The sequence below is a fragment of the Lonchura striata genome, chromosome 7, assembly GCF_046129695.1.
Source record: "Lonchura striata isolate bLonStr1 chromosome 7, bLonStr1.mat, whole genome shotgun sequence".
NCBI classification, from domain to species: Eukaryota; Metazoa; Chordata; class Aves; order Passeriformes; family Estrildidae; genus Lonchura; species Lonchura striata.
In genome coordinates this window covers 25960186-25984039 of record NC_134609.1, presented here as the reverse complement: position 1 = coordinate 25984039, position 23854 = coordinate 25960186, and the positions used below count along the sequence as shown (strand labels likewise).

The 23854-nt window shown below is 39.0% G+C and overlaps 1 protein-coding gene across 5 annotated transcripts in view; it reads left to right on the top strand.

Annotated features, from left to right (window-relative positions):
* The window catches only part of HSPA12A (heat shock protein family A (Hsp70) member 12A), a 51042-nt gene that overhangs the window by 3561 nt on the left and 23627 nt on the right, over positions 1-23854 (top strand). For 3 of the 5 annotated variants that reach the window (XM_021537274.2, XM_077784713.1, XM_021537276.3), the window contains exons 2-7: positions 7985-8138; positions 9888-9973; positions 10463-10590; positions 16792-16978; positions 17818-17922; positions 19766-19882. In XM_021537274.2, the coding sequence (XP_021392949.1) occupies positions 8123-8138; positions 9888-9973; positions 10463-10590; positions 16792-16978; positions 17818-17922; positions 19766-19882 (639 nt within the window). In that variant the 5' untranslated portion in view covers positions 7985-8122. Of the gene's footprint in view, positions 1-1367; positions 1667-5039; positions 5638-7984; positions 8139-9887; positions 9974-10462; positions 10591-16791; positions 16979-17817; positions 17923-19765; positions 19883-23854 lie in introns of those variants that run through there. The other 2 variants (XM_077784714.1, XM_077784712.1) reach the window with 2 other exon arrangements.

The following is a 23854-nucleotide window of genomic DNA, read 5'->3' as shown; positions in this document are numbered from 1 at the left end:
TCTGGCCTGTGTGCTGTGCTGCTAAGAATCATAGTGATATGCATTTAAAAGAAACAAATGCAAGTTTAAATTTTTTCTAGAACTGCTATTAAAACAGCGACTTTGCAGTGTTTTAAAATTAGTATGGCAGTGGTGATCTGTGTCAGTAATCAGTATTAAAACAGGAAATTCCTTCAAAGGCTGTCCCAGAGGGATTCGAGAAACGTTTTCATGTAAATGAACAGGAAAATGCAGTCATTTCTAAGAAGTAAGCAAATAAATAAACTAACTCAGAATATGGTGGCCAGAAAGCCTAGAATGCCTTTGTTCTTCACCCAGGGCTGCACGAGGGCGTGTCAAGGACAGCAGTGTGGCTTTGTGAGCGGTGTTGGTGCTCCCCTGCCCTGGCTCACTGGGTGCTCCCTGGCCCAGATCAGGAGCTCTCTTCTTACGGATTTGGACTCTGAGCACATGGATCAGTTCCAAGGGTACCTACATTTGCAAGAATGGGAGGCCTGGAGAGGATTTTGCTTTTAGCTTTTAACTCAACACTCTCAGGCTGTGCTCTGCAGATGCAGTTTCTGAGGAATATTGAAAGAGGTTTCTAGTAATCAATACCAGTTGGAGTCCAAGAAAAGTGTGGATGTGAATGCAGTTCAATGATAGCAATTCCATGTGATGTGAGGGAGTTAAGCCACATTCTCTCTCTGAAGAAAATCAGTTCCTATTGCAGGAGCCTGCCCAGCCTGCACTAGTTTCCTTGGGGAAGGAAGCAGAGATAAATTCTCTGTTGGTTCTCCCTTTGCCACTTCCTTCTCCCAGAGGGAATGATCTGGGAACACAACTTCCATTTGCCCATTTCTGGATACATCCCTAGTTCTCAGTACTATTCAGGACCAATCTCTAGGGTTGAAGCAGTTTCTCTCAAAGGGTTTTTACAGTCCTGTGTGCTCTATGTCCACCTGTCCCTGCGAGGTTCTGTGCATTTGTATCTTTTATTTCCTGTTCCCTGTGACGTTGGAAGAGTGAATATTTGGGTGTCTCTTTCCTCAATACAGGGATTGGGATATTTTTCTCTCTCAAGAGAAAACAATACCATTAAAATAACAGTTTTTCAGTGCATCCTTGCCCCCTCCTTTTGTCATTGTTTGGGAAACGGGACCATTTGGTGGGTTTCATAATCATTTGAGGACCCTTGATGCCATCTCAATGAATAAAGATCAGAATACCTGTGGTTAGACAGGGCTGACTGGCAACTAGTCTCATTCCCTGATGCCAAACAGATCCAACAAATTTAACATCTATTTCTCAAGTTTCCATGGATACCTGAGTGGAGCACTCGCAGCAATCAGAACGGCAGGGCATGCCACTTACAAAAGCTTTCAGTATTGGCACTATGGAAGTGCTGCATTCAAAAATCAACCTTTTGTAGGAGCTCTCTTGCTTACTCAGCTCCGCTCCTGTTACGATTTTAGCCACAGGAACTCCTTTGAAGGTTGTGCCAGGGGCTCGTCACCGTGACAGTGTAAATTTGCAGTTGCTTTTCTGGCTGGTCACTGTGGTCTCTGTGCATGCACTGTCATGGCTCTTGAGTGTAACCCTGATGGGTTTAGTATAAAAACCTCTGGAAGTGGATTTTGGTTGGTGACTGCATGATTTTGTGATCTACTCTACAAATACTAATCAGGTAACTTCTTATTTTCTCATAAGGTATTTTTTCTTTAAGCTTTTCTTTAAGACTGGTGACTATGTGTTTTCAAGACCATTAAATAAAAAGAAAGAAAATCTGTTTTTTCATGTAGTAATGAAATATTGCTCAGAAGCTAAACCAATAGCCATAGACTATGTTTTCATAGATGACTTTGCTAATGACTTTTCAAATGTGATACCTATATTTGACATTTTGTCACAGTTACTATTTTATTTTTCCATCTTTGAACACAATTGGGTTTAATAGCGTTGAAGAATATGAAGGGATTTACATACAGCATCACTTTGCTGACTGCTATAAGTAATGGCTATTCTAGTTTAGCTTTTCTTTCTTTCTACCCTGTCCCCTGCTTATGCTTTTTTTTTTTTTACTGTGAATTGATGAGACTGGTTGGTTTTCTCTTGTCAAGACTCTGTAAATGTGTGAATCATGTTAAGCCTTCCAGAAGATTGTCAAAGTGAAGACAAACATATTCAAATTTTTTTCCCATTCATGTTTTAAGAAAAAGGTGTCACTACATTCATCCAGCTTGATGCATTGCGAGATACTGTTTGAATCTAGGAATGCTTGAAAACTAAATAACCTTTTTGCCTTCTAAGTGAACAAATGCCCTCCAAAATGCTCTTATTCCTGTGTGCTGGATGCACAATCTGAAAAGCTGAACACTGATTCTTTGAATATCTTGACTGAGAAAGGTAGGATTGCATTCTTTTCAGGATACAATTGCATCTTGACATGGTTCTTAAATAGAAACTTGTAGCAAAACAGGTTTATAACTGTAATATTTTGATGTTGTTTTATAAAAAGAAAAAGCAGTGAACCATTCCAGTTGAGCTGGAAAATGCTGTTTCTCTCAGAGTGATTAACATCACAAATGATCTGTTTTATGAGTATGGTCCTGGGAATTAGAGCATAATCATAGTAGTGCCATTGCTGACAACCTTGCAGTGAACCAGGTAGAGGAGGTAGATGAGGACAGACATGATGATGAAGGAGAAGCAGCAGGAAGCCTTTTCCAGGAAGGTATCTTTTCACCTAAGTTCTGTACATCTTGTGGTTTGTTTTTGGTTCCTTACGTGTTCCTGGAAGCAACGAGGGAGGAGGTGAGAGATACAGGGAGGCATTTGCTCAGAGGCAAATAGTGCAAGGAAGTGTTAAGGAAGCAAGTTCAAAGAAGAGCTTGTTGAAGGAAAAGAAGTATATTTAGTGTGCACTGAAGGTGTCTCTTACACAACTGTGTCCACTGAAGGTGTCTCTTACACAACTGTGTCAGGGGAATGTTTAGGGAGATCATGGAGAATGGTCTTCTACCACTCTGAGCTGCCAAATCTGTTAACCCACCTTTATCACAACATGTAGCCTGCCTTGTGCTGCAGGTAAACCAGGATCAGAGTTGTCTCTCCTGGCAGTACTGCATGGCTGTGGAAGAGCTGGGACGTGGGAAGAGAAGCATCACTGCAGGGCTGGTGCATGAGCAGGTTTTGAGCACATTGGAATCCCATCAGAGGGTGGGGAAGGAAATGGGAGGGAAAAAGGAGCTGGCTGATCACAGAAGCTGGGAAACGCTCAGGTCATTCAGGGTGGAGCTGGATTTGAGACCTTATGGTGTAGATGGTGAAAGGGTTTGAGTTGAAGGCAGCTTAAGGGCAGCCTTAGCTGTTGGTGAGGATTTGCTGGGGCATTACAGACCCAGTGAGTGTGTTTGTTCCGCTTTAGTCCATCTTACCAAGCGTTAGGGAGGTGAGATCAGTTTTAGGTAAAGTAGTTTAGCCAATGTCCTGTGAAATGGAGGAGTGAACATAACCCTTGTGGCATTTTCAGAAGGTTATTGGGAGTTTGTGCGTGTTTCTTTTATCTCAAATTAAGTTCACAGAGAACTGGTGGTGTCTTTTGCTCTCCCTTTGCTGCTGAGGCTCAGGAAAATGAGTATTGTCCACAGAGTGTGATGGGATGAAGCTGGGGTTGCTTTTGACACTCTTAACAATAATGGTAAAACCTTAAAATTACCTTAGAAAGCATTCATAGTGTAGTAAAAATGCAATTCTTCTAGTCAAAGCATAATCGTGATGGGAGACAATATAAAAGCAATAAATGGAAAAGGTCATAGTTGTAATGACAAACATGTCTTATTTATAGAATTCAATGCAAAGTATTGGGAGATTTTTCTTTTTACTTAGGAAATCCTTTTGCTCTAATTTGTATCAGTGCAATGAATTCCAGTTCTTTGGGGGACTAGATATTATGAAATGGTATCAGGAAACTTGGATTTGTATCAGAGATTAGCTGTGGCTGTATTCATGGAAGAGAAGTGTATTGCAGTCTTCAGCAAACCAGCTGGAAGCCTACTGGCATTTTAAAACAAAGAACTGTAATTCCATTGATGGTCATAACAATGGTGCCATTGCTTTCAGTAGGAACAGAAGGTTCTTACTTCGGATATGAAATATGGGGGTTTTTTTATTATGCATAAGAATATTTTAAGATTTTATTTCCTTCTCTCCATCTCTTTTTTTATTGTTCTGTAATTGTTTTAAAAGGCCATCTTTGTATTGACAGTAAAATGCTCTAGGTTGTCACATTACATTTGGAAGCTCTGACATTTTGTGCTTAATGCAGAGGAAAATCTCACCAATAGGAAAAGCTGAATAAGGTTTTCTTCATCAGTGAAGTAGTTGCCAGCTAATAGCAATATAGTAAACCTTTCTTTTCTTGTGCAAATGTCATTAGGAAGGTCTGCTTGGATTAAAATTATTTTGATGCTCAAAAGATTATAATCTTTTAAATGAAAAATAATGGGTTTATTCAATTATTTTGTTGCCTGTGGGCTACTCTATACCAATGTTTGGTTTGGTACATTCTTATTTTTCCCTTTTTTTTCCTAAATTTTAAATCCAGATATAGTGCCTGAATGGGAAAGAAAGAATTTGGCTAAGATTTTGGTATTACTGGCAACCTGACTGAGAGCAGAGCAGTGCGTATACAAATAGCACATATAAATGTGACCTTTACCATGTGCTGGATGGCTGGAAATTCCAGAGAAATGGCCATGAGATACGTGCCAGTGTTTGATTTGTGACATGGTCAGTGTGTTCATGGTGAGTTCAGTTAACATAGATTTATTGGAGCCACAAAGATCAGCTGCAGTAGTGACATTTTTAGTCGGTCTAATGCATCCCAACTTCCCCTGTGTACCTGGTTCAGCAGCCTACAAATAGCTGAGCACTGGGATGATTTGGGATTTGGAGCAGTGGTTGTCCATTACACAAATCAAAAAGAGTTATTGCAGCTTTGCTTTTGAGCCAGGGTGGTGTCCTGCAGCCACTCTCAGCTGGGAGTTTGGGAGAGCCTGGAAAAGGCTGTGCTGGGACCCACTGGTGTCTTTGTTGTGAAAGCACTCATTAAAATGCTGGAACTGTGATCTGAAATGGGGAATGATCCTGTGGGAAGAGTTCCTGTTGGGTTTATGGTCACTCTGTCAGGATAGAAATATAAATTAACTTGTGTTGATTGGGTTATAACACACACTGGTGTTTAGGCATGTTCTTACAGAGGTGATATAGTGATGCTCCTTTGCTTGTTCTTTGGTTTGTGAAACAGCTGTAGGAGAGAGATCCAGTCACCTGGGAGTGAGGTCTGAGAAGGTTTGGGAAGTGCAACTTCTCTGGTGAAGCCTTTGCTTTTGGAGCCATCACTCTATAAAGTAGTGCAGAATGTGCCTGAAATGGTTTCTGATGGCAGACCAGGGGCTTGAGTTCTTAGTTCTTCTTTTTTAAAAAGTTGTTTCTTTTCCATACACAGAATTGGGTGACACAAGGCACGTTCAGAAATGTCCCCTCTTCCCTGGTGTGTCAGCATTTCTGGGCATTTCTGCAGAGCCCCACACCAATTCCCAGGTTCCTGATTCACTTGTCCTGTTAAATTCTACCTGGTGACAAAGCCCACTTTAGGTAATCCATTGTTTATGGCACCTGGGTTGCAGGGAACCTTCTTTTAGACAGAATCCACTGTGCTGGCATCTGCTTCACTGGGGAAATGAACAAGTTCCATAACACGTGAAGCAGAAAATTTTACTGATGCCTTATGTAGCTGAATTGTATACAGATGAAATACTGAATAGAAAATAGAAGATTTTGTGTGACTGCTGAATTCTTTCTGGGTTGAGTACCACCATAGTTGCCTGTGACTGAAGCAGTCACCCTTCTTTAACCTGCTGGCTTGAAACTGATTATTTGGGATTTTATTTGGTTTTTTTAGTAGTTCCCTAAAGTTCATCTATCCAGTCCTGAATGGGAATGTGTGGCAGGGGCTTTCAAATACTCAGAACAGACTGATGGCCTTCCAGCTGCCATTAACTGATCTTTCTAATTAAATAATGAGTTTGGTCCTGCTCTCCAGATCTGTCAGAAAATCAGATTCAGCTGAACACGCAATCAGTGAAATATTCACACTGCATCGGCAAAGTTTTTATAAATGTTCTGGACTTTGCTTTTAGTCTGCATTCTTTGACACTTAAAGGTTAATCCTTCATTGCATTTTGTCAAAATCTACAATGTTGCTGATCATTTACTGAAAAACTGAAAGAGCTAAACAGATTAGGCATTTCAGGAAACCACAGAAAATAAACTCTTGCATCTGTTTAGATGAAAAGAAGGATTAATTTAAATTAAGTCTGCTAAACCAGCAATTGGAGCTAATGTGATAATGGACATGATTTCATTATTAATACAATATCTTACGATCTCAATTTTACCAATTCTGTAATGGTTTAGGAATCTGCCTGAAAATGGGAGCCTTATTTTTTTTCCTTTCAACTTCTGATCACCTTAAAAATGTACAAGGTGTTCTTTGCCAATTGCTTAGGATAGGACTAAAGTCAGAAATCTTAATGTGTTCAAATTTAGTCTAGACACATTTATTGAAATTACCCAAACCATATTCCAAGGTTAATATTCATATCAGAAGTAAATGTAAGACTTTTTAGTCAAGAAGTTTGCATCATATTTAGAGTAAGATTATTTTAAATACTGGTTTGTTTGAGGACTTACTTAATTTGGATTCTAAATCAGATTCCTCAATTTAATTTGGTGTGTAAATTGGCAACATTTTAAGTGTTTATTTAGTGCATGCTATTTAGCTGTATTTTAGTCATAGCATCTAGTTTGACAGAGATAAAGATCATTAGTAAACATGGAGATAAAGCTGGAACTTGAGCTATGTAGAACATTACTTTATTATGGTTTTTGGTTGCAGAAGTCATAACAAGTCATTCTGCTTTTAAGAACTGTTCCAAATACCCTGATCCTATCCAGGACACTCTAGGCATCATTTTTCAGTTTTGTGATTGCAAATCAGGTTCCTGGCAACCCTTTTCCCATTCTCTGGCTTGGGACAGATGCTTTTGTTTCTGTCAGACCAACCAATCACAGTGCTTTAGAGATAAGGGATTTTTAAATATCCTGGAATATCCACGCATTTACTGCTCTCCAGAACACAGCTGTAAAAATTGTTAAACATGCACATTTTTTTCACCATGGAAACACTAATTCAACAAAATACAAAAGCTCCCACATAGACAAATATATTTTAACACCTTGCAGTTGAGATGGGGTAGATAGTATAATGTTACAAATATCCTAATTTCATTTGCTTTTAACAGTCATTTCACTACCTGTTGAGAAGTTTTGGCATTAGATCCAGGATGCATTGTAGAATTATTTTATTTAGCTGGGTATTTGCAGGAGGAGCCATGAAGGCAGTGCAGGAAGTACATGGGTTTGGAAGGGTCTTTTTTATTAATTATCTTGAATCAATTCTTGGTAGGACACCAGCCAAACTAGTGGTTTCATTGGATGGATGTCCTTACTGCTCTGGATATTTATTCACTGCTCTCTGAGATAGAAAAATGTGTATCCTGTCACACAGAATTTTCTGAGTTGCACACAGAGATAAAAATAACTTTTCAAGGCTGATAGCTAAAGACAGGTTGGAAAATGCATCTTAGAAGCACAGAATAATTCAGGGGAGTTGGAAAAAGAACCTCGAAGATCATCTTATTCCAACCCCCTGCAATGGGCAGGGATGCTTTCCACTGTCCCAGGTTGCTCCAAGCCCTGTCCAGACTGGCTTTGAGTACTTGCAGGAGTGGACAACCTGTGCCCGTGCATCTCCACTGTCACAGTAAAGAATTTCATCCTGATGTCTAATGGAAATCTGCCCTTTTTCATTTTAAAGCCCTTACCCTTTGTCCTGTCATTGCATGTCCTTGTAAAATGTCCCTCTCTGACTCTTTTCCAGGCCCCCTTTAGGTACTGGAAGGTGCTCTGAGGTCTCCCTGGAGCCTCCTCTCCCAGCCTGTCTCCATAGCTGAGGTGCTCCAGCCCTCTGCTCATCTCTGTGGCCTCCTCTGGACCTGCCCCAGCACATCTCAGAATCATGAGTGCAGAAACAGGTAACCACAACAATCAGTGGCACAGTGAAACACTGAAAACACGTGGTTTGATGTCTTCTATATTTTGTGCTTCACACCAGCATCCTGAGTGTGGGTAAAGTGCAGGTCTCCCAAGATGTTGAGTCAGTATTGCAGTGTCCTGCTCTGCTCAGGAAATTACAGCAGGATGCAAGGGATATATTTTGTTAGTTATTTTATTTCTTTTTTTCTGTGCTGAAATACTGGTTTTCAATTCTAAAATAATTGGCATGTTGCTGGTGTAAAAATTAAGAGGTAAAAATGGCACAAAGGAGGCTGATAACAGCATCTGTTCCAAAGATGTCTTAATGAACCGAACAGATTCTGTGCTTGTCTCATTTGGCCTGTGACTTTTTGTACTTCACTGCAAGAGGAGTCACTTAATATATTCCTGGAGAACTTGTGTAGAAAATGCAAATACTGTGCTTCTGCAAATGCTTCTGAAAATCAGGCTGAACATGCGTGTTTTAACTTCAAGAAGAAAATTAAGTTTCAAGAGCAAAATTAAGATTTGGAGGAAGATTTTTTTCCCTGCAGGCGAATTATCTCCTACTTGCCCACTGCGGGGTTTTTGAATCTTCCCTGAGAAACAACACATACTTGATTACCATTCTTCCCTAAATAATTCTGGGGTCTTGGAGAGGAGCTCCCGTGTCATCTTGGAGTGATGCTCTGAATTGTCAGTCATGTCTAGGAATTACATGCCATGAATAAATGTATGATGCATCCAAGTAGATGATAAAAATCCGTTGAAATGTATTCTTTATTATTTAATTATTATTATTAATGTTCAGAGGCCTATTACATTATTCTGCTTTACATCTAATTATAGTTTGTATTCTGTGGAAATCAGTAAGCACTTAGGGCTTAAATTTTGGAGCAGAGGGTTATGAGCAAGGGCAGGATGCATGGTACCTTTTCTACATTCTACTTTGATAAACTATTACATTCTTCTTAAGAGTACAGATTATATAAAAATCCATCTAAGCCATCAGTGCTTAATTGTTTTAAGCCATTTCCTTTTCTATCATCAGCAATGTAAATGAAAGAATGAAAAATAAAATTAGTGCATTACAGTATTTGGTCTGTGCCTTTAAATGAAGTTTTCGTATTGTATGCCGGGTAGAAATATTTCTTTGATGACTTGTTAATAATGCTTTCCTTTTTCCCAGCTGGATTCTGTCCTGCAGTAGTATTAACAGCTGCAGGATGTTCCAGTGCAGAGTGTAGTGAAGGATAAAAACAGAGACAGTATTGGGAAAGTTTCAGAATAAAGGCTCAGGATGGACGAATTGCAGTTTACTCTTCTTACTTTCTGCAGTTGCTGTCAGCTCCTCTTTTTCCTGTAAATGAGTCTGTCTGTTTGGATCTCACAGCTTGTGTTTAGTTTCTGCATTCATACATTTAAGTCCTAGGCAGTGTGTGGTAATCAAGCTGCTTGTACCAGCTATGATTTTTGAATTTGTTCAGGAAGACTTTTAAGACTGTACATGACAATGTAATAAAAGAATGGTAATAGTGATGATGGTCAGACAGACATTGTAAAACTAAAACAGCAGTTGTGTCTTAGCATGTTTTAAACGCAAAACATGTTTTAGATGGTAGCTGTGGAATTTGCTTTGTGTTTTAGCAGATTCTTTACAACTGGAAAACAGTTTAGCAGTATGCAAAGTAGCTGTTGCATTTACTCATTCTGCCTGCTGACACTGATGGGTGTTTGTTTCCTTTTAGATGCAGTTTCCACATCTGCTTACTCATCACCAGCCAAAAGCTTGGGAGACCCTGGAATAACTCCACTGTCTCCATCACACATTGTGGTAAGACATACACTGCATGCTTATGATATAGTTAACTCCTAAAACCACCAAGTCCCAAATACATCACATTGATGGACAAATTCTTCAGTTGATCAGTTTAAGAAAAACAACCAAACCAGCCCCATACCCTTAAGTTTTAATAATACAGGAAGTATTATTAAATGCTTTTATTATTAATTTATTTAATACTATATTAATAATACAGGAAGTATTTAATCAGAAGCATTCAAAAAATGAGTGTGAAGGAAGCTTTGAATAGAAAATTATGTATAAAAGGCTCTAGCATATATGTCGAGTCATGTATTGAATTTCCACAATTCCATTGGAATTTGTAGCTTTCTTGGTATTAATTTTGGTCCCAAGGGCAAATTTAGGTAAGTCCTCATTTTCACTGAAGAGATATGCAGGTCTTGCAGAGCAAAACTTGTGACAGGTTACGATGATCCTGCTCAGTGACTTGGTGTCCGTTTTGCTTCTGCTGTTTAACAGAAGGACTCTGATGCAGATGATGCTGTGGAACAGTTATTTCTTGTTGTTGTGGCTATTGATTTTGGCACAACATCCAGTGGCTACGCCTACAGCTTCACCAAGGAGCCAGAATGTATTCATGTAATGAGGTAAGGGCTGCAATGCAGCATTTAGTTTGTGACTCTGATACCATGGGCTGCCTGCAGTAGCCAAAGATATTTTCTACAGGAGCCTGAAGTGTCTGGATTTGTCAGGCATTACCACAGTGTGCAGATTTCTCATGGTTATGACTTTTTGTTGCATCTTATTGTGTTCTGATTTGCTTTAGTAGTCAGTGGGAGCACATCCCCTTTCTTATTTTGCTGAGTTTACAAGATGACAGAGTAGAAGGAGGAATCTGAGTATTCAGAATTGTTCAGGGAGCAGAGTTAATAAGTAAGTCAGGATGCCCTTATCTCAGAGACTCATTTCCTAAGGGTCATGGCATCCATGAGGTGCCCATCCCCTGGAATCTCACTGTGTATAGTTGGGTGTACCACACCTGCTTACTTGCACTGGGAGTGAGTTTGGCTGATGTAAGCTTTGTGGTATTAAATCTGAATCAAATCTATGCTAATGATCCATTGACATTGGGAAATAAGCAATCAAAAGGTATGAATGTGAAAATGAAGGTTTGTGGTGAAATCTCTCTTTGTTATATGTATGGAAAGGACAGACTTAAGATGCTGTGATGTAGGGAGTTTATTTGGGGTTTTTTTTATTGTTTTATTAAATCAGCACAGTATAAAAATATGCAATCACAAATGCAAAAACTATTATGGCAGCTACTTGAAAGGTTTTCCCTAAAAACCATTGCTATAATATTTTATGCTATTTTTAAAAAAAGTTATTTATAACTTCAAACACGTTTAATTCTTGTTGTAGTAAATTTAAAATTACTGTATTGTAAATGAGAGCAAGATATAGATAACTTTAGACATAAAAAAGTATATATGAAAAGCTCAGCCATAGATGTTCTTCTAAACAATGCTGCTGTTGCAGAAGTAGGTACTTTGCTGTAATGCTGAGAACAAAAGGTCAGATAGCCTAATTTGCTGCAGTCCAGTGTGATATACTGCATTTTTTCTAAGCAAAGGTGGTAGCTGAATGCAGCTCCCTAAATCTTTAGCAGACACTATTGATTGTGCAGTCAGGCTGCATAGTTGGTTTGTGTATGGCTGCAAACTAATGCAGCTCAGGGATTTAAAATACTGCCTAAAGGAAGGCAAATTTAGAAATGGTATTCTATATCTTTACCATCCAGTTGCAAAGATATGTGATATTTGCAGGATGGACAAGTGATGCTTTTCAGGTCTTTTCTGCATTTCAGCCATCTCTGTTCTCTGAGCAGCACACACAAAAGGCTGAAGTCAAAGGACACACCCTGTGTTGCTGCCTTGGACAGCTCTCAGGGTGGGGAAACTGGAACACATATTTATCAATTCCTGTTCTCTTTGGCAGAAAGTAATTAATTAAAGTTCTTAAAGAAATTTGATGGAATGAGGGAACACATTTCTGAAGCTGTATCTGAGCAGACCAAAATTGTGTTTGAACAAATCTATGTTCCTGTAAATGCTGGAGATTTTGCTGTGTGGAATCACTGCTGTTCTGAGGAAGCTCTTGAAGTTCTTGAGTCTTGGGCTCAGAAGGACCTTAGGATATGGTTTTGTTGCTGGATTCACAATATGGATTAGAATCTCCTTCCCTGGGGAAATCCCTTCTCCTTACCAGGCTTCCTGCTGTCAGTCACTGGGATATTGAAATCCAGGTGCTGATTCCGAATCTCAATTGAGATTTTGCTATTTGTGGTTCAAAACGTGACATTTTCCTCCTTATGCAGTAATGGCAGCATGACTGTGATTTCAGAGCTGCATAGCTATGATATGAGATACTGATGTTGATGAAATTAAATAAATTACTTCATGTGTTTCCAACCAGAGGGAAGGAACTTTTTTTTTGGGGGGGGGGTGTGTTCGTATTTCCAACAGGTACTTAAAACAATGGCAAATTTTAATACCAAGAATTATTTTATTATTTCTTAAATAGATATTTCTATCTGGGAAGGATTTTGGCAAGACACAATTGAAATGATCTTACAAAGTAATATATGTAATATTTTTATATGTATTTATATATTAGTACTCATAAAATCATGAAATTCAATCAAATGAATGGTATATTTATTAAGGTAAGTCTGCAGTAGTTCAGGAGGTATTAAGGGCTGTATATAATGAGGCTTACATGTAGGATAACTTACAAATATTTCAGCAGAGTAAATGTAGCTTCCCGCCAGCACTCGAGAATGTTTACATTAAAATAAAGGATACCAGTGATGCATGGTCCTCTCTACTTCCTAACATTTTTTTCCACCTTCCCTCCTTTAGTGTTGATTCTTTCCAGATACTTAGATTTCTGACTGCCTTTTAACAAAGCTGCTTTTCTCTAAAAGGGTAAGATGGGTTTATTCAGAAGGTCCTACTTTGGAAAAGAGTGAACACACAGGGCTTTAGCACCAGGTTTGAGTGTAATGCCAGCAGTGCCATGATTCTTGATGTGTAATTAGGAGGTAAACAAAGTCACATTTTTGACTGTGTGTTTATTTGCTGTCATGCCCAATGCTAAAAAAAAAAAACAACCGAGTTTGACGCATTGACTGAACAAAGTTCTTTCAGCATATATTTATCTTTAAATGTATGAGTGGCCTCGCTCATCTCAGCATGTTTGAAGTTGGGTGTGGGTTTGTAAATGTTCAGTGAATGACTTCAAAACACTGGTTACTGTTTTATCAGTTCTAGGTGGTACTGACAAGTCTGGATAGTTTCCCCAGCTTCTGTTTCAGGCAGCTGTGGTTCAGGTTCTTTTTGCAGGTGAATGTGTTACAGTGAGTGCTGTTTGCAGCATAACTTGAGACTGGAGGAAAGGCATCTGAGCTGCCTGGCCATGAGCTCAGCACTTCGGTGAGCAGGGCAGTGCCAGAGCCACATGGAAAACTTCCTGCTGTAGAACGAGTTAATAACATCTCATTTGGAGGAAATACATGAGATATTACACGGTTCTGAAAAACTGCTCTTGATATATGCATTTACATGAAGTTACAGATGTTTTGGCTACTGGCTGGATAGCTGAATTGAGAGTATTTCACAAATGGAGAAGAATAAATGAAGAAATGCATGTGGCTATGAAACAAATGGCAGTCTGTCTTTGGACAATGTGGTCTCTTTTCAGTGCAGCTTCAGCACTGAGGTTTTTCCCCTTTCCCTCTCTTCCCTGTTTGACTGTAGTTATTGGGAGGCACACACCTGCCTTTTTTCTGCATACACACTGCTGGTGGCATTCAGCTGCATTTTGATGACCCCAGTGTTTCATTTCCTTGACTGTGGTGCTGCAGCTCTGGCTCAAATTCTCATCACTCTGCACAAGTCCCTCTTTGGTCTTTCTCAGCCAGACTGAAGTGCAAGTAAAGGCATTTCTCTAAGTCTTGTATGACCTCATGCTGCTTTCCTCACTGATTCTGTCTCTATTTTCGCTTCTAGTGTACAGTTAGCTCTGTGGCTATAAACAGGTCTAAATTGTTTAGTTTTGTGTTCAGATACTCCGCCATATGTCTGCATTTGAAAGAAATCTACCTTGGTTCTCTTTGAATAGTTTTTTTAAGTGTGATTCTGCACTGCAAAAATATCCCCCACATATATTTAGAGCAATTCAGGCTTGTACAGATTAATGTTTTTGATAGCCATTTCCTTTTTATTTTTATTTTTCCTAATTTTTACCATGATTTTGCCTTTTTTGGTACCATGAAAGGGAACTGCAAACGAAAGTGTTGCAGTCCTAGTCCTACTGACTAAACTCCTTCTGCAACTGGAGTGAGGCCAGGGCTCCACCTGGCAGGAGTGTTGCAGCCAGGAGTTAACCATGCTCATGCTTTTGCATCTGCTTCTCTCTAGAAAAGCATCACAGGGGAGTATTTCTAAATCTCTGATTGCAGGTGGTAAAGTCGTGTTTCCCCTTGCCTTTCCTTGCTGTCCTTTCTGTGACTGAGCAGTAACACAAGCTGAGGGCTGTGGAATGTGCTGAGCAATTCCCGTGTCCAGTTTCCATCAGAAACTCATCAGGAAGCAAACATCCACTTCTCCAGGTGGCTTTGAAAATTTCATCCCGCGGCATTGAACGTAAATTTGTCTTCATTTAAGCTGCACCTTAAGCGTGCTTATTCCGGAAAGAGAAAATGTGCTTGGCCATAATGAAAAACAAAGAAGCATTGTTATTAGCCACAGCCTATTTATGGCATTTCCCACCAGTGACTCAGAATGAATCATTCATGATTCCAAGCAAAAACGGGATCAGTCTGTCTCCTCTGCTTGCAGCGGGTGAGTGGGATTTAACAATCTGCTGGAATAGCAGTGTTTTCTGTTCACGAGCTGTGAGATCCCAGCTTCTTCACATTGGAACCATATGTTTGCTGTAACACCTACTCAAAGATTTTGGAGTTGACCAAGTGCATTTCTAGCAGCAGGTTAGGAGAAATGACCTGGAGCAGAGCCCGTGCCAGCTGGTCGTGGCTCGGGGGCTCAGCTAAGTGGACTTGGGGAAGTTTTTTTGAGTGGATGAATGTGGAAATCATTCCACTCCTCATCATGCTGTTTCTGCTTTCAGGGCAGTGGAATTGTCCTCTGCATTGAAAGAAGTTCAGACATGTTATTTTCTGCTACCTGAGCTAAAAAGAGAGATAAAACTGCTCTGTTTGATCCAGTTGAATGGTCCCAGCCCTTCAGAAGATCCCATTCCTTGTTACTTTGCCAATTACCAACCCCTTAAATTGCAGTTTGCCATGTCAGTTTTCTGCCTTGGTCTGGAGGTCAAGTAATTTTCAATGGATTCAACTGTTTCTGAGGGTGAAATGGAAATTATTTTTTCTACATACTCTTCCTATGTCACATAAACAGCTACCACAGAGCAAGGCAGACTTTTTATACTTCAGAACGAGGGCTTTGGCAAGAGGATGTTCTGAAAGTACGTTTTGCTATCTTTAGAAAAAGCAATTGACATGTAGTTTAATAATGAATGTGGTTGCCTGTGTGATCTTGGCTCCTGTTTGAGCTGTGTTATGATTATGGCTGAGAGCATAAACAGATTTTCCACTGATGCCTTTTTAAGAAATTATTTTCTGGTAAATGTTTGCTTCTCATCAGAAAGTACTTGTATATGCTGGGGGGAGGAACAGTAATGTGAGTTTCTTTCATTCTGCCTTTTTTTTTTGTGATGGAGAAGCAATGCTCACAGCTGATTCTACAACTTTCTACTGTCTGACCTTTTTGTCCTGCAATACCTCCCTTCAGTTCCTGCTGCTGGGTGTTCCCATATTCAATGTTCTTATTTATTTCCTTATTTATTTCCTTATCCGTTCTGTGAAAGCGGCTTTGAGTTTACTTTTGTCTTAGTATGGGTATCCCCAAAGATACTTTCACAATTTTCATGAGACAGGATAGTTTTATTCACCAGTAGTGACAGAAATATTTTGTTGCCTTTAAGATCCTTGGAGATCCTCAAGATCCTGCTTCATTTTTGATAGTTTAAAACTTGTACAGCATTTTGGGTGTTTGAAACATAAAATCCATCAACTTCACATGAGTATGAAGTGCAGTGCAGAGAGCTCAGTATCTGCAGGCATGGATGCTTTCAGAGTTTTAGATGTCTAGGAAATGAAGCACATGATCAGATGTTGGTTGAACTGGCTTGTCTTGTTTCAGGGAATATTCTGGGAGAGAAATGGGGATATAATCAACCTTCCCCTGGTGAAGTTAAATGACTTAAGCAGGTCCCTGTTTAAGGGAATTTAAAATGGGAGAAATATCCATTGCAATTAACCATTCTTGAAGTCTGAATCACAATTGGAAAGGCCATATTTGGAGTTTTATTAGTAGTGTTCTTGGATAATTACTGATTTTTTTTTCTCTACAATGTTTATTACATGTGTTGGCTTAGGTAGAAATTTTAAGTACAAAACTGTTTCCTTAATTGTGTATGGCTTAGTTCTGGGAACCTGTGTTCTTACCTTATCTTATATGCTTAAGAATTATACATAACCACAAAAATGTGTTGAATTACCTGAAATGAAAAATGCACTCCTTTTTTCTTAGGTGGGAATAAAACCCCTTGATTTTGGTATTATAAGGTTTGAAATTACTGTCTTTGAAGGGAAGAGCAATCTGTGCAATTTGCCACTGCATGGCTTTTTCTCATGATACACTTGTTTTTTCCTGCTGCTCTAACCTGGAGCATCACTTACTGGAGCTGTTTCACTTTTTGGCCAGGCGATGGGAAGGTGGAGATCCGGGTGTTTCCAACCAGAAGACCCCAACCACCATCCTGCTAACACCAGAGAGAAAGTTCCATAGCTTTGGCTATGCAGCAAGAGACTTCTACCATGACTTGGATCCCACTGAATCAAAGCACTGGCTGTATTTTGAAAAGTTTAAGATGAAGCTGCATACCACTGGTGTAAGTAACACCCAAACTGTTTGCTATTCAAATTGTTTTCCCTTGAACACTACTCAATTTTTGTCAAGTAGAAGTGAAGCATCTCTGTGTTTAGAGAGTAAACTGAGTAAATTAAACTCTTCAGTTAGCATTATGATTCCTTTAGTTTCTCACTGCATTTGGCGACTGTATCTTGCCAGCTTTCCTTGTAGATCTTAAAGGTTCAGTGTCTGCTTTGCTTAGATCTTCATGTCCTGTCAGGGGAGACTGCATGAGGTTAGTTTGTTCAATAAATCTGGTCAGCAGAAATGGGATACAAGAGCCAGACTGAGCTCTAGATCAGCCAAGCAAATTCACCCAGAATTTGTTATTAGAACTGCAAGTGGCAGTAAGGCTGTTAATTTGACATTATTCCTCCTGACTGTGTTTTTGTCTTTAATCCATCTTAGAGCCTTGGGAATTGGCCAGTACTTTCTGTTTTGAGGTGTTTTCTGATTTAATCTGTTTGTGGGAAACCAAAAATCTGTACTTTTAACTTGGATTAAGTATCTTGCATATGCAATTTTATTGCAGTTATTTACAGATGTATCTATTGCAGTTGTGTAATATTTAGTCCATATTTCTTTCTCTGCCTGCAGTTATCTGTAGGCATGATAAGTGTTGAAAAACAAAGTCTAAAATAAGCAGCAAAGTGTCATGCTCCAGGAAATTCAAGTGATGAGTTAAATCCTCTTCAGAATAGTTTTGTCACTTTTTCCTAATCAGGTGAATAATGAAGAGTTCGCTGTCCTCAAGCAGTGGGAATTAATTTGATGTTTGCCTTTTTCTTTTAATAACTTCAGTTATTTTCTTTCATGTAGAATCTTACCATGGAGACAGACCTGACAGCTGCAAATGGCAAAAAAGTCAAAGCACTTGAGATATTTGCTTATGCTCTGCAATTCTTTAAGGAACAGGCATTAAAGGTGGGGTAATGCTTCCTTATCAAGATTTTCTGTATTTATAACTAGTAAAAATATGAGCTTAATATTTTTAGCCTTGCCAAGCTTTGACCTAAGTTGTATTTGATGTAAACAAAGCAAGGCAGGTGGAGAAACTGGGCAGGCTGTGGACTCTGGAGATCTCACAATAGCCTGAAGTAATTTCTCTTTGCACAGGTCAAGCTTGATTCACTAATAACATCCCTGTGATGCAGGGTTCTGAATAGCTTTTTAGTGGCTTAGGTATTTTCTACTCTATTTTTAATGGGGAAGATAAAAAAGGTACATTTGACAAGAAAATTTAAAAGCTTATTATTTTCCATTTCTGATTTGAAATGCTGCACTGCTCATTTCTTGCACTGTTTTTGGATCACAAGATTGTTTTTCTTGCTTTCCAGTGGAATATGTGTCCCTAGTAAGCAGCTTTGAGATTTTAAATCTCGTGTAAATAGTCAATTGTGAGTTAAGTAAACATTGGCTACCAATGTGCCACTATAATGTCAATGTGAGCAGAGAATTCCTGGGTCAAATCAGAGTATTCATCCAAGCAAGTGTTGTTTAAAATAGCCTTGTGGTTAAAAGCTAACCTACTTTTTTGAATGGGTTTAATTTATTTTCTCTGAGATCCCAGTCTATTCCTTATGGCTGCAGAGAAACAATCCTGCCACTACAGCTCAAATGCCTCATTTTGTCAGAGACATTTTTAACTACTTTTTTGGTTTGGTTGTGGAGTCACAGACTTGGACCTGTGTGTAAACTGGGGACATTCTTAGCAAATATGAACCTTGGATAAAATCCCATATATTTGCTGTGCTGCCTGCTCAGGGCTACATCCTTTTCCTGATGTTAATAACTAAATCCCTGGCATTTGTGAGTGAATCCTGGAGCTAATTAGACATGCCATGTAAGTGAGCTGTTACTTTGCACTGTACTGTGTCTGTCTGTGGTGCCCTGTGCAGTATAAAGGTGCTCCTTTTCCAGCATGGATTTTTGAACTGCAGCATAGCTAAACAAACACAACACCTTGGCTCAGCATATGCAGTAACTTTTTTTTTTTTTTTACATTATAAAGGTCTGTTGTCCACCTTTCTGAACCTTTCTCTGTTTGGATGGAGATTTAGATAGGACATATGGTAATGACATTTTACTTGGAACCTTGCCCAAAACATGTCAGTATATCACCTAATTTTCAAATGCAGTACAGACTTTCCTCTTTTTTAAGGGGAGGAAAAAAAGTACAATAAAAATATTAAACTAGCCTTGAATGTTTGCTTAAACCAAAGTTTTGAAGGACCAATCAGTCATTTTTTTAAAGGGGTTAACTGTAACTTCCCCTTGTTAACTGCATTATAAAAGTTTGATTTAAAGGTAAGTTGTGTATAAGGAAGTCATTGAAAAATCCAGATTGTAAAACATAAATGTTCACCAGTGATACTCCAAATAGTTTTCTGTGTATTAATCAAGATGTGAGTGTGAATTCTTCAAGCTAACAGCAAATCCTACACCATGGCTAAGGATGTACATAAACATGCTGTAATATTCTGTAAATTGCTGCTTTTGCAAAAGCCAACTTTTTCTACTTTATTTTGAGCAGTAAACTTTTCTATAGGCCTCATTGAGAAAGCTTCAACCTTAACCCCACCTTTTGGCACAGTAAAGCATTCTTAGCAGGTTGGAAGTAATTCTGATTTGTAGCATGGATGTAACAAGAAAAAATTGAAAAGAGGGTTACTGTTATCAGAGCAGCAGAAAAGAATGTTTTTCCTGTAGACACCCATCATTTTACATTCACCTCTATTTTCCTTTTTATTTATTTTTCCTTTTTTAGGAGCTCAGTGACCAAGGAGGCTCAGACTTTGAAAACACTGAAGTAAGATGGGTCATTACAGTGCCTGCTATTTGGAAGCAGCCTGCAAAGCAGTTTATGAGACAAGCTGCCTACAAGGTAATATTACAGGCTGAATGTAGAAATGTCCCTTTAAAGCCCTAGTTTATAAGCTAAATGATAAAATGTATTTGGGGCAATTTAGTATAAACTATATAAATGCAATCTAGAAACATTGAAAGAAGAATTAACTCTACCAAGCAGTAGCTGTAGGTTGTATGTCTTCACCTCTTAAATACCTTTTTCTTACTATTTACTTTTATATATTGGTGTCCCTCACTGCAGACTCTGATATTTTAGTCATCTTGGACAATGTATTCCTGCTGAATTTGCTGCACATGGAACAGATGCAGTTTTGAGACCCTCGGGGAAGTTGAGTTTAAAATACTGGACAAAGTTTTGTTTTGTTACTTTCTTACATCACAGACTTTTAAAGTCTGAAAAAAAAAAAAAAAAAAAAAAGGAAAAAGGAGGGAAAGAAAGAGCCTCCTTGGTGGGACTTCTTTTTTTCCAGTTCCCATTTTCCCACAGTAGGAGTGAAAGGACTGTGAACCGGATAGTCTGGATATAAAATTAATTTCAAATGTTATTTTCACCAGTAAGAGTTTTATCTGCATTTAATTCTTTCCCCTCAACCGCCCCTCAGATATTTGCACTTTCCATATGCATGTCCTTTATTTCAAATTCAGTTTGTGTCTCTAATACATGAGATGTACACATTCTTCTTTTCATCAGGATATTCACTTTTAGTTTGGGTGTTTTTTTAAGTTTTTGGTCAGAGACTTGCATAACCCATTGGCAGCAGCTATGCAATGCACAGTTTGTAAAATATCTTCTAATTTGCAGAGTGCTCCTGGGAAGCACCCATATTTTTCTCTGTTTCTAACTATCTCTAATGTTGAGCAACGTTTTTCTTAACAGTCTGTATTGTGGGATTGCTAATGCTAGTGCCAGAAGCAAAACACTCTTAAAGTTCTGATGGAAGGACACGGTTGTAGGTAAATCTGAAACACTAGAGACCCATTCATTTTCTCTGTATATTGTTGTCTGCCTGCTGTCTGTGTGCATGTGTGCTCGTGAAGTGGGAGCTGTGTAAGGAGCAGGGCAGGGTGCAGGTCGATCTCCTGGCATTTCTCATTTGTGGCGCAATGGAATGTTGTTAATTAGTGTCTGTGTCTGTGGTTGTGTCTGTGGTTGTGTACTTCTATGGGCAAGCTTGACAAACAGTAAGGGCTGACAAGGCTTTTTAACTTGGGGTGTGTGATCCACTGCAGGAAAACTCGAGTTTAGGGAAATAATTGATGTTAACTTGATACATGGCTGATTTTTTTCCAAGCAGAGGGGATGAAGAAACAAATGCAGAAACCAGAATTCTGAATTGCCATTCAGTCTTTTCAGATTCCTATTGCTGCATCCAAATGTTCCTCGTGGATGGATCAGAAATTGCAGCTCTTGTTGTTAGCTACTGGAAGATGGAAGCATCTTGAAAATGAGGGGCATCATGTAGAGAAAAAAGTGTGAAAAGGCAGTGGTAGAAACCTTGTAACAGGAGACACTGAAGTACAGCCACCAGTCTGAGCTGAGAGTTAACTTGCAGAAAATATTAATGAGCTGTGGAAATCTGCTGAGCAATCTGTGTCAAATGAGGTAGCTCCAAGAGAGCTTCAGCCACTGGTTCAGTGTAAAGCCCAGCCTTTCTGCAATGGTTAAGTAGTTGTCTAGGCAAAGCTAATAGAATTAATAAAATAAGAAGTGTTGGAAATCTGCTTCTGTGCTCTACATTCATCAGCTTTTGACCAACCTACGATCTCAGTGCACCTCTGATGTCCCCTTGTCTCTGCTTTACCTTAAACAAAACATTGCTAACCTGGAACTCCTCATCTGCCCAAGGGCTCCTGCATTGTCCCATCCAGCTGCTGTGCTGCTTCCTCACTGGATGAGTAACCTGCTTGTTCCCTTCAGCTCACAGCTCTTCCTCTGTCCTTCCATCCAGCCTATCAAAATCCTGCCAACTCTGTCTGCATGACAGCTTTTCCTGTCTTTGCATCCTGCTGAGCTTTCATCCAAGCTGTCAGTGATTTTGCATCTTGGTTATTGCAACATCATTTCCTTGGCTTCAGCAGCTGTGGTCTGGCCTGGTTTGTACCTCTTCAGAATACTGCCACTAAAGAGTTTTGTAGCCTTGCATTTGACAGGGAATCAGCCCACATTTGACTCAGTGTGTTTCATCTCAGACATAAGCTGCATGAACATCTGTATTGCTTACTTTTCCTCTTCTGAAACTCTTCTTAAAATGCTGGATTTTTCATGCCTACAAAAACTTGACTGTGATTAACCTACACATGAGTAAACTACTCCTCATTGCTTGCTGTTACTCTGCCTGCCCTATCTGTATTAATCTTTTGTGCTTTTTGTATCCTTAACAATTTTTATAGCTGAGTTGCTACCTCTTTGAAGCAGGTATTTGTTTATTCTCTCTGGGGCCTTCAGAGGGACTCAGTCTGGCAGGTTGTAGAGAGTTGCATGTCCTTACAAATTATTTTGCTGAATCAAAATTACTTTATTTCTGAATGGCAGTTCACAGATGCTTTTTCCTGTGCCTCATGTTTAGTTCCCATCTGTCCAGAGATGGGTCTAGGGCTCTGGGACACTTGTTGAGGTCTGGTCAGAACTGGAGAGAGCAGAGTGTCTCTGTAGGACTCACCTTAGCTTTAAGTTTCCTTTTCTAAACCATGTCTGCTGGGATTAATGTGCATTGCACACTAATTCACTACATCCTTAGGAATGCTTTCAGGGTTTATAGTCATATTTGTCATTCTCCCCATTAGTAAAATATAAGACATCATAAATAGCATCAACTTTTCTTGTTTCTGTGTCCCAGTTCTGCTTCACATTCTTTGGGCACAGGAAGTGCAGAGCAGAATCTGCAGGCTGGAATTCCTTGAACATCCTCATAGGAGTAAAATCTTAAGGAAGAGTTTGGAGTGTGGCAGGAATATGTGAATGCAGAAGCTGTAAGATAAGAAAGGAAAACATGGCATAACAAATGCATTCAGGGCAGGGCGAAAGAAAGGGAAAGGTGCATTTTCATAAGCTTGCCCAAAATATTCTCTGGGCTCTCAAACATCAGTCAGTGAGGGTTCTTTCCTATTTAATATGAACTCTTGAGTTTTGAAATTGAGTTCTAGAGCTCTGAAGTACATAAGTAGATTTATTTTGCAATTGCAAATAGCAAATAAAATAATTTGCATGGTAAGCTCACATAAAAATAGAGGCAGTCTAGGTTATAGGATTAAAGCATGTGAGCCTAAAATTCCAGATACTTTAACCAGCTCCTGTGCTGAGCGTTTATTATTGTTTTTACATCAATTTTGTCATGGAATGTGCACAATGAGAATTATTTAACACATTGTGTTCTGGGGTTAATGACATTACATTGATCAATACTGCTTTACTCTGAAGAAACCTTGAGAGAAAAATAAACTAACTTGACAAAAGAATAATGTGACAGCGCAAGAAATTCTTTGCTAATAAAAATGTGACATGAAATATATTTGATTTTTAAAAGGTGGCTTGGGAGGCTCAACCAGATTGAAATTTGTGAAGCTACTATTATTCATAAGTCTTATACTCTTATTCATAAGTCTGTTCTGTACATAAAACACATGCAACTAAAATTTATTTGTGTAGTGACAGTGTGTCAGGCTTCTGCTATAAACTGCCTAAGAAGGTGTAAACAGCACTGGGAAGCTGGTTATTTTTCTGAAACAGTACTTCATGAGGCAGAAGTGTGTTAATATCAACCATCCTGATTATTTGTAGCTTGTGGGGGGGTCTGTCTGTTGAGTCTCTGATTTCACTTTTGTGATATTAAGATCTTTTAAATAGTGAGGATTAAATTGTTTATTGAGTGATGTTGGGGAGGATCTGCATATTATAGCTATGCTTAATTAGGAAAAAATAACTAATTGAGGGGTGAAATTACAGAGAGGAAAATGGGTACTAATTGATCTCTGCACATATATTTGAGTT